This window comes from Oncorhynchus tshawytscha, linkage group LG03 (assembly GCF_018296145.1).
Source record: "Oncorhynchus tshawytscha isolate Ot180627B linkage group LG03, Otsh_v2.0, whole genome shotgun sequence".
Taxonomy (NCBI): Eukaryota; Metazoa; Chordata; class Actinopteri; order Salmoniformes; family Salmonidae; genus Oncorhynchus; species Oncorhynchus tshawytscha.
This window is the reverse complement of record NC_056431.1, coordinates 58,096,959-58,113,356: the sequence shown is the minus strand read 5'-3', so window position 1 is coordinate 58,113,356 and position 16,398 is coordinate 58,096,959. Positions and strand designations below refer to the sequence as shown.

The window sequence follows — 16,398 nt, the reverse complement described above, 5'->3', positions numbered from 1 at the left end:
CTCCCTGTCTCTCTCTCTCCCTGCCTCTCTCTCCCTCTATCTCTCTCTCCCTGTCTCTCTCTCTCTCTACCTGTCTCTCTCTCTACCTGGCTCTCTCTCTCTCCTGTCTCTCTCTCTCTCCCTGTCTCTCTCTCTCTCTCTGTCTCTCTCTCTCTCCCTGTCTCTTTCTCTCCCTGTCTCTCTCTCCCTGCCTCTCTCTCTCCCTATCTCTCTCCTCTATCTCCCTCTCCCTGTCTCTCTCTCTCCCTGTCTCTCTCTCTCTCTCTCTCTCTCTCTCTCTCTCTCTCTCTCTCTCTCTCTCCCTGTCTCTCTCTCTCTGTCTCTCTCCCTGTCTCTCTCTCTCTCTCTCTCTCTCTCTCTCTCTCCCTCTCTCTCTCTCTCCCTGTCTCTCTCTCTCTGTCTCTCTCTCTCCCTGTCTCTCTCTCTCTCTCTCCTCTCCTCTCTCTCTCTCTCCCTGTCTCTCTCTCTGTCCCTGTCTCTCTCTCTTCCTCTCTCTCTCTCTCTCTCTCTCTCTCTGTCTCTCTCCCTCTCTCTCTCTCTCTCTCCCTGTCTCTCTCTCTCTCTCTCTCTCTCTCTCTCTCTCTCCCTCTCTCTCTCTCTCCCTGTCTCTCTCTCTCCCTGTCTCTCTCTCTCTCTCTCTCCCTCTCTCTCTCTCTCTCTCTCTCTCTCTCTCTCTCCCTGTCTCTCTCTCTCTCTCTTGGGTTGTATTCTCTCTCTTCCTCTCTCTCTCTCTCTCTCTCTCTGTCTCTCTCTCTCTCTCTCTCTCTCTCTCTCCCTGTGTCTCTCTCTCTCTCTCTCTCTCTCTCTCTCTCTCTCTCTCTCTCTCTCTCTCTCTCTCTCCCTGTCTCTCTCTGCAGGCATCATATCTACCTTCCTCCATGTCCACCCGTTTGGAGCCAACATCGACTATCTGTGGTCCTACATTCAGAGACTGGACACTACGGTCAGTTACTTTACATGAAATTGTCACTAAAATAGAGAAAGGGAAAAAAGCTGGGGGGAAATGAAATCACATCTAATTGTTGTACAAAGAAGAACTTAGACCTGTTAGGTGATCCCACCTGTCCCTGTCCTGTCCAGGTGTCAGCGGGGGAGTTGGAGTCTCTGATGGGTCGTCTGCCAAGTGTCTTCAGACAGGAGCTGAGTGGAGTGGGAGCCACGCTGGAGAAACGATGGAACTTCTGTGGCTTCCAGAGTCTCAGCTCCGTGTGACACAGGGACCCACACACACACACTGTATGGAACAGGACACACACACATCGGATGACCCAGGACACACACATGGCCTGAAAAACCATATGTGGGACAGAAACATACACACTTCCTGACAAGCCTCAAAACCTGGTGGACACATGAATAGAAGGCGTGTCAAATCCACAGACTGTTCGAACGGTGTGTGTGTATGTTGCGTATCCACAGACATCCACAGTGCATAGTGATAATACTCTAACAGACACGGGACAAGAACAAAAGCTACAAGATCCCCTGATGGATCTTCCAGAGTTATATCGTTGCAAGGGATCTGCTGACACTGAGGCAGAGGAATCCATATGGATCTTTCAGAGTTATATCTTTGCAAGGGATCTGCTGACAGAGGCAGAGGGATCCATATGGATCTTTCAGAGTTATATCTTTGCAAGGGATCTGCTGACACTGAGGCAGAGGAATCCACATGGATCTCTACTTGATGCTGTATAACTAAATCCACTGATGTCAGCCAAAGTGGACACAGAGCAGACCTTCTCTATGGTAACGTAGTGACCCGACCCCAGGCAACAGAACAGAAGGTTCTTAGTCCTAACGTCTCTCTCTAATGGACTGGAATGGTTTGAGATGCCTCTCTCTGTTCCCTCTCTCTGATTTAAGACTCTCCCTCCCTCTGTTCCCCTCTCTCTCTCTCTCTCTGTTCCCCCTCTCTCTCTCTCTGTATCCTCTCTCTCTCTATTCCCTTTCTCCCTCTGTATCCTCTCTCTCTGTATCCTCTCTATCTCTCTGTTCTCTCTCTCTCTCTCTCTCTCTGTATCCTCTCTCTCTGTATCCTCTCTCTCTGTGTTCCCTCTCTCTCTCTGTATCCCCTCTCTCTCTGTATCCTCTCTCTCTCTGTATCCTCTCTCTCTGTTCCCTCTCCCTCTCTGTATCCTCTCTCTCTCTCTATTCCCTCTCTCTCTGTATCCTCTCTCTGTGTTCTCTCTCTCTCTGTATCCTCTCTCTCTCTGTATCCTCTCTCTCTGTTCTCTTTCTCTCTCTCTTCTCTGTATCCTCTCTCTCTGTATCCTCTCTCTCTCTGTATCCTCTCTCTCTGTTCCCTCTCTCACTCTGTATCCTCTCTCTCTCTGTATCCTCTCTCTCTGTATCCTCTCTCTCTGTAACCTCTCTCTCTCTCTGTTCCCTCTCTCTCTTTGTTCTCTCTCTCTGTATCCTCTCTTTCTGTACCCTCTCTCTTTCTGTATCCTCTCTCTCTTTCTGTATCCTCTCTCTCTCTTTTCTCTCTCTCTGTTTTCTCTCTCTCTGGAGCAGTTGTGTAACTGGTCTGTCAACAGCTGACTCCCACAAGGCTGGGAGGGATCCATGAATATCGGACTGTTGCAACTGAAATATGGACAGGAATTGGAGAATTCGGGAATGGGCGTGGGGGAGTACAGGGCAGATTTATAACTGTGACCCTTGTTACCCCTCACGTCCAGTGTGTTGTGGGGCTGTTTGCTGTAAAACCCAGTTTCACACTCCATCAGACCTGCAGCATTAGCCAGACACACGCACACACAAACAACATACTCAACATCTCTCTTTCTCTCTCTCTCTCTCTTTCTCTCTCTCTTTTTCTCTCTTTCTTTCTCTCTCTCTCTCATTCTCTCTCTCTTTCTCTCTCTCTCTCACCTTTTCTCTCTCTTTCTCTCTCTCTCCTGACTTTAGTAACCCACTGATACTGTTGGGTTGGGATTTTAGGTCTACATATCCATCTATGGATGTCTCTATCTCGGTCTGTCTCTCTCCCTCTGCTCTGGTCTTGTGTCCAGTGTGTGCTGTGCTTGTTGTCTCTGTTTAATTGGTATCTACTCATTTAAATTATGTTTTCTAATCAAATAAAATGTTTTTATCCAAAACTCTTCTGATCAATCCAGAACATTTTAAATTCAAGAAGCTTTATAGGCACGACAAGCAACTACATTCACATTATCTAGGCTGGTAATGGCAAGACAAGGCTGCAAATGGCGAAATATCAAAGCTTGTGCATACAGTAGATTTGAAATGTATGTTTTGTGTTTGTGATCCAGATAGTGAGCTGAAATTCCATGTTGGATGATGTGATCACTTCCTGATGATGGAAGATGAAATACTATATTAATACATTAATACTGGATGAGGAGTGGTACTCTCTCCTCTAACTCTGATCATGTGCTGGTGTGCTCTATTCTGGTAAATCTGGACTGACGTAAAGCAAGCATCACTCATGCAGGCAAACTAAGATTTTTTTTATTTTTGGGGGGGGTGAGCATGGCCTTATTCCTATTAAAGCATATTGGATGTACTATGTAACAGCGATAGCAGCCACATACAAACAGCATCGTCACTTTACATCACTCGTTGTATAATTCCTTCTCGCATCTACACGCTCTCCTCCTCTCACCTTTTCCCTTCAGTGCACAACACAAAGGCTCTCTGTAACCTGGCGAAAAACTTTCCAAGCCAAACCTTCATACCATAACCGCTACACACAGTTTACATCGTTGTCACCATATTAGGTAATGTCATAGTCAACATAGCTACTAGAACTAATGCATTAGTAAACCCGCTACAATCACGCAGTACAGTATGCGTGATCAAAACCAAAAGCTTACCTTAACTTGGAAAAGTTCCAGTGTTGGATAGCTTTAGCCAGCTAGCTAACATAAATAGCATTCCTCTCTTTTTGAGCCGGATGTTTGAGTAGGCTAAATTAGCTAGCTGCATTAGCTAGCTAAATAAGTGAGTGAAAGTGAAAGGCTAGCTTGCTATATGGCTCCTTAATTTTTTAATAAATGTTTTCAAACTTTTCATCGATTGTCTTTCTCGCTCTTTGAGTCAACTACTCACCACATTTTATGCACTGCAGTGTTAGCTAGCTGTACCTTTCACTATTTTATTCATTCTCTGATCCTTTGATTGGGTGGACACCATGTCAGTTCATGCTGCAAGAGCTCTGATAGGTTGGAGAATGTCTTCCGGAAGTCATCATAATTACTGTGTAACTCTATGGAAGGGGTTGAGAACCATGAGCCTCCAAGTTTTTTGTATTGAAGTCAATGTACCAATAGGAGGATGGAAAATAGCTGTCCTCTGGCTGGCAAGACCATAGTGCTAACCCAGAGAGTGCTGTTGAGGTTACTGTAGACCTTTATTGCAAAACAGTGCGTTTAATCAGTTATTTGGTGACATGAATACATTTAGTATAGTTTTATCTAAAAAGGAAGAAAACATATATACGTTTCACTTTTCATTTTTATGAAATTCACTGAGTAGGATGGTCCTCCCCTTCCTCGTCTGAGGAGCCTCAACTGACGCAAAACACACATACGTACACATACACACGCACACAGACACACACACACACACGCACACAGACACACAGACACACACACACACACACACACACACACACACACACACACACACACACACACACACACACACACACACACACACACACACACACACACACACACACACACACACACACACACACACACACACACACACACACACACACACGTACGTATAACTTTGTCTGATGCAACATCAGGGTAAGCAACATAGTACATGGGAGGATCTGGGCCTGTCTGCTCTGCACGGACCGCTTTCTGCTCTCTCATGGACAGGGGATCACGGTCACCATGGACACAGCAGTATGAAGCACGTTTGGGGTAAATTCCATTCCATTTCAATTACAGGAAGCAAACTGAAATAACAATTCCAATTCTCTTCAATGTTTTTCAACTAGGAAAATGTAGAAATAGAATTGGGTTAACTTTCTGAATTGACAGGAAATGAAATGGAATTGATGCCAGTCCTGATATGAAGGGTCATAGGCATATCCTAAACAGCAGTGGATGTACGTACCAGTCAGACCCATGTGTATATACTGTACCAGTCAGACCCATGTGTGGAAACTGTACCAGTCAGACCCATGTGTGAATATTGTACCAGTCAGTCCCATGTGTGTATACTGTACCAGTCAGACCCATGTGTATATACTGTACCAGTCAGACCCATGTGTGTATACTGTACCAGTCAGACCCATGTGTGGAAACTGTACCAGTCAGACCCATGTGTGAATATTGTACCAGTCAGTCCCATGTGTGTATACTGTACCAGTCAGACCCCACTGTACCAGTCAGACCCATGTGTATATACTGTACCAGTCAGACCCATGTGTATATACTGTACCAGTCAGACCCATGTGTATATACTGTACCAGTCAGACCCATGTGTGGAAACTGTACCAGTCAGACCCATGTGTATATACTGTACCAGTCAGACCCATGTGTATATACTGTACCAGTCAGACCCATGTGTGTATACTGTACCAGTCAGACCCATGTGTGAATATTGTACCAGTCAGTCCCATGTGTGGAAACTGTACCAGTCAGACCCATGTGTATATACTGTACCAGTCAGACCCATGTGTATATACTGTACCAGTCAGACCCATGTGTATATACTGTACCAGTCAGACCCATGTGTGGATACTGTACCAGTCAGACCCATGTGTGTATACTGTACCAGTCAGACCCATGTGTGAATATTGTACCAGTCAGTCCCATGTGTGGAAACTGTACCAGTCAGACCCATGTGTATATACTGTACCAGTCAGACCCATGTGTATATACTGTACCAGTCAGACCCATGTGTGGAAACTGTACCAGTCAGACCCATGTGTATATACTGTACCAGTCAGACCCATGTGTGTATACTGTACCAGTCAGACCCATGTGTGGAAACTGTACCAGTCAGACCCACTGTGTCAGACCCATGTGTATATACTGTACCAGTCAGACCCATGTGTGTATACTGTACCAGTCAGACCCATGTGTATATACTGTACCAGTCAGACCCATGTGTATATACTGTACCAGTCAGACCCATGTGTATATACTGTACCAGTCAGACCCATGTGTATATACTGTACCAGTCAGACCCATGTGTATATACTGTACCAGTCAGACCCATGTGTATATACTGTACCAGTCAGACCCAGTCAGACCCATGTATATACTGTACCAGTCAGACCCATGTGTATATACTGTACCAGTCAGACCCATGTGTATATACTGTACCAGTCAGACCCATGTGTATATACTGTACCAGTCAGACCCATGTGTATATACTGTACCAGTCAGACCCATGTGTGTATACTGTACCAGTCAGACCCATGTGTATATACTGTACCAGTCAGACCCATGTGTATATACTGTACCAGTCAGACCCATGTGTATATACTGTACCAGTCAGACCCATGTGTATATACTGTACCAGTCAGACCCATGTGTGTATACTGTACCAGTCAGACCCATGTGTGTACCATATTGTACCAGTCAGACCCATGTGTGGATACTGTACCAGTCAGACCCATGTGTATATACTGTACCAGTCAGACCCATGTGTATATACTGTACCAGTCAGACCCATGTGTATATACTGTACCAGTCAGACCCATGTGGAATACTGTACCAGTCAGACCCATGTGTGAATACTGTACCAGTCAGACCCATGTGTATATACTGTACCAGTCAGACCCATGTGTATATACTGTACCAGTCAGACCCATGTGTATATACTGTACCAGTCAGACCCATGTGTGTATACTGTACCAGTCAGACCCATGTGTATATACCAGTCAGACCCATGTGTATATGTACCAGTCAGACCCATGTGTCAGACCCATGTGTGTATATTTTACCAGTCAGACCCATGTGTGTAAACTGTACCAGTCAGACCCATGTGTATATACTGTACCAGTCAGACCCATGTGTATATACTGTACCAGTCAGACCCATGTGTATATACTGTACCAGTCAGACCCATGTGTGTATATTGTACCAGTCAGACCCATGTGTATATACTGTACCAGTCAGACCCATGTGTATATACTGTACCAGTCAGACCCATGTGTATATACTGTACCAGTCAGACCCATGTGTGTATACTGTACCAGTCAGACCCATGTGTGTATATTGTACCAGTCAGACCCATGTGTGTATATTGTACCAGTCAGACCCATGTGTGTATATTGTACCAGTCAGACCCATGTGTGGAAACTGTACCAGTCAGACCCATGTGTATATACTGTACCAGTCAGACCCATGTGTATATACTGTACCAGTCAGTCCCATGTGTATATACTGTACCAGTCAGACCCATGTGTATATACTGTACCAGTCAGACCCATTTCAATATACCAGTCAGACAGAAATGGGACTGACTGGTACAGTGGGGCAAAAAAGTATTTAGGCAGCCACCAATTGTGCAAGTTCTCCCACTTAAAAAGATGAGAGGCCTGTAATTTTCATCATAGGTACACTTCAACTATGAGAAATTAGAAAAAAAATCCAGAAAATCACATTGTAGGATTTTTAATGAATTTATTTGCAAATTATGGTGGAAATAAGTATTTGGTGACCTACAAACAAGCAAGACTTCTGTCTCTCACAGACCTGTAACTTCTTCTTTAAGAGGCTCCTCTGTCCTCCACTCGTTACCTGTATTAATGGCGCCTGTTTGATCTTGTTATCAGTATAAAAGACACCTGTCCACAACCTCAAGCAGTCACACTCCAAACTCCACTATGGCCAAGACCAAAGAGCTGTCAAAGGACACCAGAAACAAAATTGTAGACCTGCACCAGGCTGGGAAGACTGAATCTGCAATTTGAAGAAATCAACTGTGGGAGCAATTATTAGGAAATGGAAGACGTACAAGACCACTGATAATCTCCCTCGATCTGGGGCTCCACGCAAGATCTCACCCCGTGGGGTCAAAATGATCACAAGAACGGTGAGCAAAAATCCCAGAACCACACGGGAGGACCTAGTGAATGACCTGCAGAGAGCTGGGACCAAAGTAACAAAGCCTACCATCAGTAACTCACTACGCCGCCAGGGACTCAAATCCTGCAGTGTCAGACGTGTCCCCCTGCTTAAGCCAGTACATGTCCAGGCCCGTCTGAAGTTTGCTAGAGAGCATTTGGATGATCCAGAAGAAGATTGGGAGAATGTCATATGGTCAGATGAAACCAAAATATAACTTTTTGGTAAAAACTCAACTCGTCATGTTTGCATCCAAAGAACACCATACCTACTGTGAAGCATGGGGGTGGAAACATCATGCTTTGGGGCTGTTTTTCTGCAAAGGGACCAGGACGACTGATCCGTGTAAAGGAAAGAATGAATGGGGCCATGTATCGTGAGATTTTGTGTGAAAACCTCCTTCCATCAGCAAGGGCATTGAAGAAGAAATGTGGCTGGGTCTTTCAGCATGACAATGATCCTTAACACACCGCCCGGGCAACAAAGTAGTAGCTTCGTAAGAAGCATTTCAAGGTCCTGGAGTGGCCTAGCCAGTCTCCAGATCTCAACCCCATAGAAAATCTTTGGGGGGAGTTGAAAGTTCGTGTTGCCCAGCAACATACCCAAAACATCACTGCTCTAGAGGAGATCTGCATGGAGGAATGGGCCAAAATACCAGCAACAGTGTGTGAAAACCTTGTGAAGACTTACAGAAAAGGTTTGACCTCTGTCATTGCCAACAAAGGGTGTATAACAAAGTATTGAGATAAACTTTTGTTATTGACCAAATACTTATTTTCCACCATAATTTGCAAATAAATTCATTAAAAATCCTACAATTGTCACGTTCTGACATTTTTTTCCTTTGTTTTGTATTTATTTAGTATGGTCAGGGCGTGAGTTGGGTGGGCAGTCTATGTTTGTTTTTCTATAATTTGGTTATTTCTATGTTTCGGCCTAGTATGGTTCTCAATCAGAGGCAGGTGTCATTAGTTGTCTCTGATTGAGAATCATACTTAGGTAGCCTGGGTTTCACTGTGTGTTTGTTCCTGTCTCTGTCTTTGCACCAGATAGGACTGTTTAGGGTTTCACACGTTCCAAGTTTATTGTTTTGTAGTGTTCATGTGTACATTTACATATTAAAAGAACCATGGACAGTTACCACGCCGCATATTGGTCCTCTGATCCGTTTCGCCTCTCCTCTTCAGAAGAAGAGGAGGAAATCCTTGACAACAATGTGATTTTCTGGATTTTTTTTCTTCTCATTTTGTCTGTCAAAGTTGAAGTGTACTTATGATGAAAATTACATGCCTCTCACATCTTTTTAAGTGGGAGAACTTGCACAATTGGTGGCTGACTAAATACTTTTTCCCCCACTGTATGTACAAATGGGTCTGACTGGTACAATATATACACATAGGTCTGACTGGTACAGTATACACACATGGGTCTGACTGGTACAGTATACACACATGGGTCTGACTGGTACAGTATATACACATGGGTCTGACTGGTACAGTATATACACATGGGTCTGACTGGTACAGTATATACACATGGGTCTGACTGGTACAGTATATACACATGGGTCTGACTGGTACAGTATATACACATGGGTCTGACTGGTACAGTATATACACATGGGTCTGACTGGTACAGTATACACACATGGGTCTGACTGGTACAGTATATACACATGGGTCTGACTGGTACAGTATATACACATGGGTCTGACTGGTACAATATACACACATGGGTCTGACTGGTACAATATACACATATGGGTCTGACTGGTACAGTATACACACATGGGTCTGACTGGTACAGTATTCACACATGGGTCTGACTGGTACAGTTTTCACACATGGGTCTGACTGGTACAGTTTTCACACATGGGTCTGACTGGTACAGTATATACACATGGGTCTGACTGGTACAGTATACACACATGGGTCTGACTGGTACAGTATATACACATGGGTCTGACTGGTACAGTTTTCACACATGGGTCTGACTGGTACAGTATACACACATGGGTCTGACTGGTACAGTATACACACATGGGCCTGACTGGTACAGTATTCACACATGGGTCTGACTGGTACAGTATTCACACATGGGTCTGACTGGTACAGTATTCACACATGGGCCTGACTGGTACAGTATTCACACATGGGTCTGACTGGTACAGTATTCACACATGGGTCTGACTGGTACAGTTTTCACACATGGGTCTGACTGGTACAGTATATACACATGGGCCTGACTGGTACAGTATTCACACATGGGTCTGACTGGTACAGTATACACACATGGGTCTGACTGGTACAGTATTCACACATGGGTCTGACTGGTACAGTATACACACATGGGTCTGACTGGTACAGTATTCACACATGGGTCTGACTGGTACAGTATTCACACATGGGTCTGACTGGTACAGTATACACACATGGGTCTGACTGGTACAGTATTCACACATGGGTCTGACTGGTACAGTATACACACATGGGTCTGACTGGTACAGTATACACACATGGGTCTGACTGGTACAGTATTCACACATGGGCCTGACTGGTACAGTTTTCACACATGGGTCTGACTGGTACAGTATATACACATGGGCCTGACTGGTACAGTATTCACACATGGGTCTGACTGGTACAGTATTCACACATGGGTCTGACTGGTACAGTTTTCACACATGGGTCTGACTGGTACAGTATATGTGTATATAAGGCTCTGATTCCACTGCTCTTTTCATTCTATTAATCCCATTTAGAATCATATGTTGAGTTCCAATCACTCCTATCCACAAAGAGATCAGCTGGGCAGATGTGATTGGATTGGAATATAGTCCATTTCAAGAGATGAATACTTAATCCCTGATTGATGCCTAGCCATGTGACCAAGGCTTTGCTGAGTTTCCCTCCATCCTACATCTCTGCTCTCCATATGATTCACTTCAGACTAAATCTCTCATCTGCTGAGGATCAAAACACACACACATTCAGGATGTCCAGCTGGAGAAAGACATAAATTAAGGATCACGTCGTTTTCCCCCTTTTCTCACTTTACTGATTCATATTTTGAATTTATGATGAAATATGAAATATTTTCTTCTAGCTGCATTGACACCTCATATATTACATGTTTATATTTTGCAACTCAAGTGGACAAAGACATAGCTGATGTTAACGAGCAGGACGATACAGAATGCATAATAGGGTCAGGAGTAGTTCCTCACCATGTAACCAGGAAAAACTATTGACTAAAATGAATCTCTGAATACAGAGCTACACTGAATGTCTTGATAAAGTCATATTAGCAGATTCTGCCTATTTCACTGTTCTATATTAATGAAATCTTTCATTAATCTACACATTATCATTCACTAATGCATAATTACTTTTATCAGGAACGCCTGATTGTCTAGATATGCCCCTGATGTCTTTTGAATATCAATTCTGCAAATTATCATAATAAGATTAACTTTTTCCAGTTTCGATTTCCGAAGTTGATTATAAATGTGTTCATTCAATCTCAAAAGCAATTGTTGATTAATTTAATAGTAAGTCGATTTATGAAAGTAGAATTGCTATTGTTGAATGTGACTAAAATAATTATTGTCAATTTGCATTGACCCAGTGATGGCAGTTACAGTTGTCAGAAAAGTGATGAAATGAACCACATCAAGACGAGTTCAATAGAGGAGTACCACCTGTCTGTACCACAGTCCTGTGTTAGGCTGAGGGGTTTGGTCACGGTGGGTACATACACAGTCCTGTGTTAGGCTGAGGGGTTTGGTCACGGTGGGTACATAAACAGTCCTGTGTTAGGCTGAGGGGTTTGGTCACGGTGGGTACATACACAGTCCTGTGTTAGGCTGAGGGGTTTGGTCACGGTGGGTACATACACAGTCCTGTGTTAGGCTGAGGGGTTTGGTCACGGTGGGTACATACACAGTCCTGTGTTAGGCTGAGGGGTTTGGTCAAGGTGGGTACATACACAGTCCTGTGTTAGGCTGAGGGGTTTGGTCACGGTGGGTACATACACAGTCCTGTGTTAGGCTGAGGGGTTTGGTCACGGTGGGTACATAAACAGTCCTGTGTTAGGCTGAGGGGTTTGGTCAAGGTGGGTACATAAACAGTCCTGTGTTAGGCTGAGGGGTTTGGTCACGGTGGGTACATAAACAGTCCTGTGTTAGGCTGAGGGGTTTGGTCAAGGTGGGTACATAAACAGTCCTGTGTTAGGCTGAGGGGTTTGGTCACGGTGGGTACATACACAGTCCTGTGTTAGGCTACACAGTCCTGTGGGGTTTGGTCACGGTGGGTACATACACAGTCCTGTGTTAGGCTGAGGGGTTTGGTCACGGTGGGTACATACACAGTCCTGTGTTAGGCTGAGGGGTTTGGTCACGGTGGGTACATACACAGTCCTGTGTTAGGCTGAGGGGTTTGGTCACGGTGGGTACATACACAGTCCTGTGTTAGGCTGAGGGGTTTGGTCACGGTGGGTACATACACAGTCCTGTGTTAGGCTGAGGGGTTTGGTCACAGTGGGTACATACACAGTCCTGTGTTAGGCTGAGGGGTTTGGTCACAGTGGGTACATAAACAGTCCTGTGTTAGGCTGAGGGGTTTGGTCACGGTGGGTACATACACAGTCCTGTGTTAGGCTGAGGGGTTTGGTCAAGGTGGGTATGTTACGTTCCCCAGATTATGTGTTGTAGTTTGTGTATTTGCATGTGTTTATTTCAGGAAATGGCTTCCTGAAATCCCTCAAGCAGCTGATTGGTCGACTCAAGGGCTAATTGGAGAGCTGACCCCGCCCCCCCCTCGTCAAGACACAGCTGTCTCCAAACTCCTTGTTGCTCATTTTTGGTCAGGGTTTGGTCATTACCCATTCCTTCAGAAGCTATATAAAAGCCAGTGTTCTGTTCAGAAGATTCTTTTTGTAGAGGATTTTGCTGGAGGTAGATTTGCTAGAGAGATATTTTGCTAGAGGTTGATTTTGCTGGGAGTTCATTGCTGAGAGTTGGTATGTTTTGTGAGTTTGTTGCTCAGATAGAACTTATTTGATGTCCTTTGTCTCTTAGTCTGTTTGTGAAATTGTTTAATATTCTGTTTCATTTGTTCCCAGGGGGAAGGGGAAGCACCTAGGGAGTGCTTAGGCAAGAGGCCCGCGGGCATACATATACCCGTAGCATAATCGCTGTCTAGGCACACTAGGTAAGACCTGGGCGGACCACCCCTTGTATTTTGGTTAGGGCACCAGGTGGTGCTAAATTAGGTAAGTAGTGGGTAGGCAGGTAAGATAGGAGAGAGGGGGGCTTTGAGATTTACTTTCTTTGCTTTGGTTCCGTCCAGCCCCTTTTCCCCATATTACCGTGTAAGTGGTGGCCTGTTTAACCGAGAATAAAGTCCTTGTAAACGGTACCACATTCTGCTTGTTGTCATTTTTACTCGCACCTACAGTCCATACCTTTTGGTCACGGTGGGTACATACACAGTCCTGTGTTAGGCTGAACGGGGGTTTGGTCACGGTGGGTACATAAACAGTCCTGTGTTAGGCTGAGGGGTTTGGTCACGGTGGGTACATACACAGTCCTGTGGTAGGCTGAGGGGTTTGGTCACGGTGGGTACATACACAGTCCTGTGGTAGGCTGAAGGGTTTGGTCACGGTGGGTACATACACAGTCCTGTGGTTAGGCTGAGGGGTTTGGTCACGGTGGGTACATAAACAGTCCTGTGTTAGGCTGAGGGGTTTGGTCAAGGTGGGTACATACACAGTCCTGTGTTAGGCTGAGGGGTTTGGTCACGGTGGGTACATACACAGTCCTGTGTTAGGCTGAGGGGTTTGGTCACGGTGGGTACATACACAGTCCTGTGTTAGGCTGAGGGGTTTGGTCACGGCGGTACATACACAGTCCTGTGTTAGGCTGAGGGGTTTGGTCACGGTGGGTACATAAACAGTCCTGTGTTAGGCTGAGGGGTTTGGTCACGGTGGGTACATACACAGTCCTGTGTTAGGCTGAGGGGTTTGGTCACGGTGGGTACATACACAGTCCTGTGTTAGGCTGAGGGGTTTGGTCACGGTGGGTACATACACAGTCCTGTGTTAGGCTGAGGGGTTTGGTCAAGGTGGGTACATACACAGTCCTGTGTTAGGCTGAGGGGTTTGGTCACGGTGGGTACATACACAGTCCTGTGTTAGGCTGAGGGGTTTGGTCACGGTGGGTACATACACAGTCCTGTGTTAGGCTGAGGGGTTTGGTCACGGTGGGTACATAACACAGTCCTGTGTTAGGCTGAGGGGTTTGGTCAAGGTGGGTACATACACAGTCCTGTGTTAGGCTGAGGGGTTTGGTCACGGTGGGTACATACACAGTCCTGTGTTAGGCTGAGGGGTTTGGTCACGGTGGGTACATACACAGTCCTGTGTTAGGCTGAGGGGTTTGGTCACGGTGGGTACATACACAGTCCTGTGTTAGGCTGAGGGGTTTGGTCAAGGTGGGTACATACACAGTCCTGTGTTAGGCTGAGGGGTTTGGTCAAGGTGGGTACATAAACAGTCCTGTGTTAGGCTGAGGGGTTTGGTCACGGTGGGTACATAAACAGTCCTGTGTTAGGCTGAGGGGTTTGGTCACGGTGGGTACATAAACAGTCCTGTGTTAGGCTGAGGGGTTTGGTCACGGTGGGTACATAAACAGTCCTGTGTTAGGCTGAGGGGTTTGGTCACGGTGGGTACATAAACAGTCCTGTGTTAGGCTGAGGGGTTTGGTCACGGTGGGTACATAAACAGTCCTGTGTTAGGCTGAGGGGTTTGGTCAAGGTGGGTACATACACAGTCCTGTGTTAGGCTGAGGGGTTTGGTCAAGGTGGGTACATACACAGTCCTGTGTTAGGCTGAGGGTTTGGTTTGGTCACGGTACATACACAGTCCTGTGTTAGGCTGAGGGGTTTGGTCACGGTGGGTACATACACAGTCCTGTGTTAGGCTGAGGGGTTTGGTCACGGTGGGTACATACACAGTCCTGTGTTAGGCTGAGGGGTTTGGTCACGGTGGGTACATACACAGTCCTGTGTTAGGCTGAGGGGTTTGGTCACGGTGGGTACATACACAGTCCTGTGTTAGGCTGAGGGGTTTGGTCACGGTGGGTACATACACAGTCCTGTGTTAGGCTGAGGGGTTTGGTCAAGGTGGGTACATACACAGTCCTGTGGTAGGCTGAGGGGTTTGGTCACGGTGGGTACATACACAGTCCTGTGTTAGGCTGAGGGGTTTGGTCACAGGTGGGTACATACACAGTCCTGTGTTAGGCTGAGGGGTTTGGTCACGGTGGGTACATACACAGTCCTGTGTTAGGCTGAGGGGTTTGGTCACAGTGGGTACATACACAGTCCTGTGTTAGGCTGAGGGGTTTGGTCACAGTGGGTACATACACAGTCCTGTGTTAGGCTGAGGGGTTTGGTCAAGGTGGGTACATACACAGTCCTGTGTTAGGCTGAGGGGTTTGGTCAAGGTGGGTACATACACAGTTCCTTATCCTGTGACTTAGGCTAGAACAGAAAGGGAACCACTTGCATGGGAGATACACACACAGTGGTTTTCTATTCTTACCCTCCTAAATAGTGAACATGTATAATTGCAGAGCTCAAGCCGGTGCTGTAAAGCAGCGCACCACAGTAAGCTCTGCTGAAACAGAACGCACAGTTTACTACTACAGGACAGAATTCATAGTAATGTTTGATTTGCACAAGTCAACTCTCTCTCTGAGCCTGGGAAGAGGTGGTGAAGTGATGAAGATGAAGTGGTGTTTGATCATGTCGTCCCTGTATTTGTACACAGACAGCATGCAGTAGGGGTCCATGATGCATGTGTTTAGGGCTCGATTCAATCAGATCCGCTTTAGCCAACATTGTCAAAGCGGTTGTTTTGGGGGTGTCAGGGGAACTGCATTCACAAGTGGCTCCCAATATTATACCTAAAGCGAACATAGAAAATTGTCTGCACGGAGTTGCAGTAACATAAATCCCAAGCTCACAAGAGCAGTTGCTCACCAAAATGTTGGCTCCAACACAGTTCCACTTCCGACCATGCCAAAACATCCGCTATGCAGGTGCCTGCTATCGCTAGTTAACGTTTGATCTGCTTGAATCTAGGCCCTACTCTCTCTGTTTCCATGTAGTTTATGAACACCATCCAGGAGTGTAGGGTCAGGCCTGGACGATGATGATGTATGGATGGAGAATGATGAATGACCAATGGGACTGGGACAAACACAACCCCATGTTTACAGTTTACACATGCTGACACAGGGCCTGTCATAGCCTGCTGCTCATTTAGAATTCCC

General features: G+C 45.8%; 1 protein-coding gene across 1 annotated transcript in view; it reads left to right on the top strand.

Annotated features, from left to right (window-relative positions):
- LOC112239935 (ecto-NOX disulfide-thiol exchanger 1-like) overlaps window positions 1-1,937 on the top strand; it is a 112,328-nt gene extending 110,391 nt beyond the window's left edge. The window contains exons 14-15 of the mRNA XM_042319736.1: window positions 858-943; window positions 1,081-1,937. Of these exons, the coding sequence (XP_042175670.1) occupies window positions 858-943; window positions 1,081-1,212 (218 nt within the window). The 3' untranslated portion in view covers window positions 1,213-1,937. The remainder of the gene's footprint in view (window positions 1-857; window positions 944-1,080) is intronic.
- The last annotated feature ends 14,461 nt before the right edge of the window (window positions 1,938-16,398 follow it).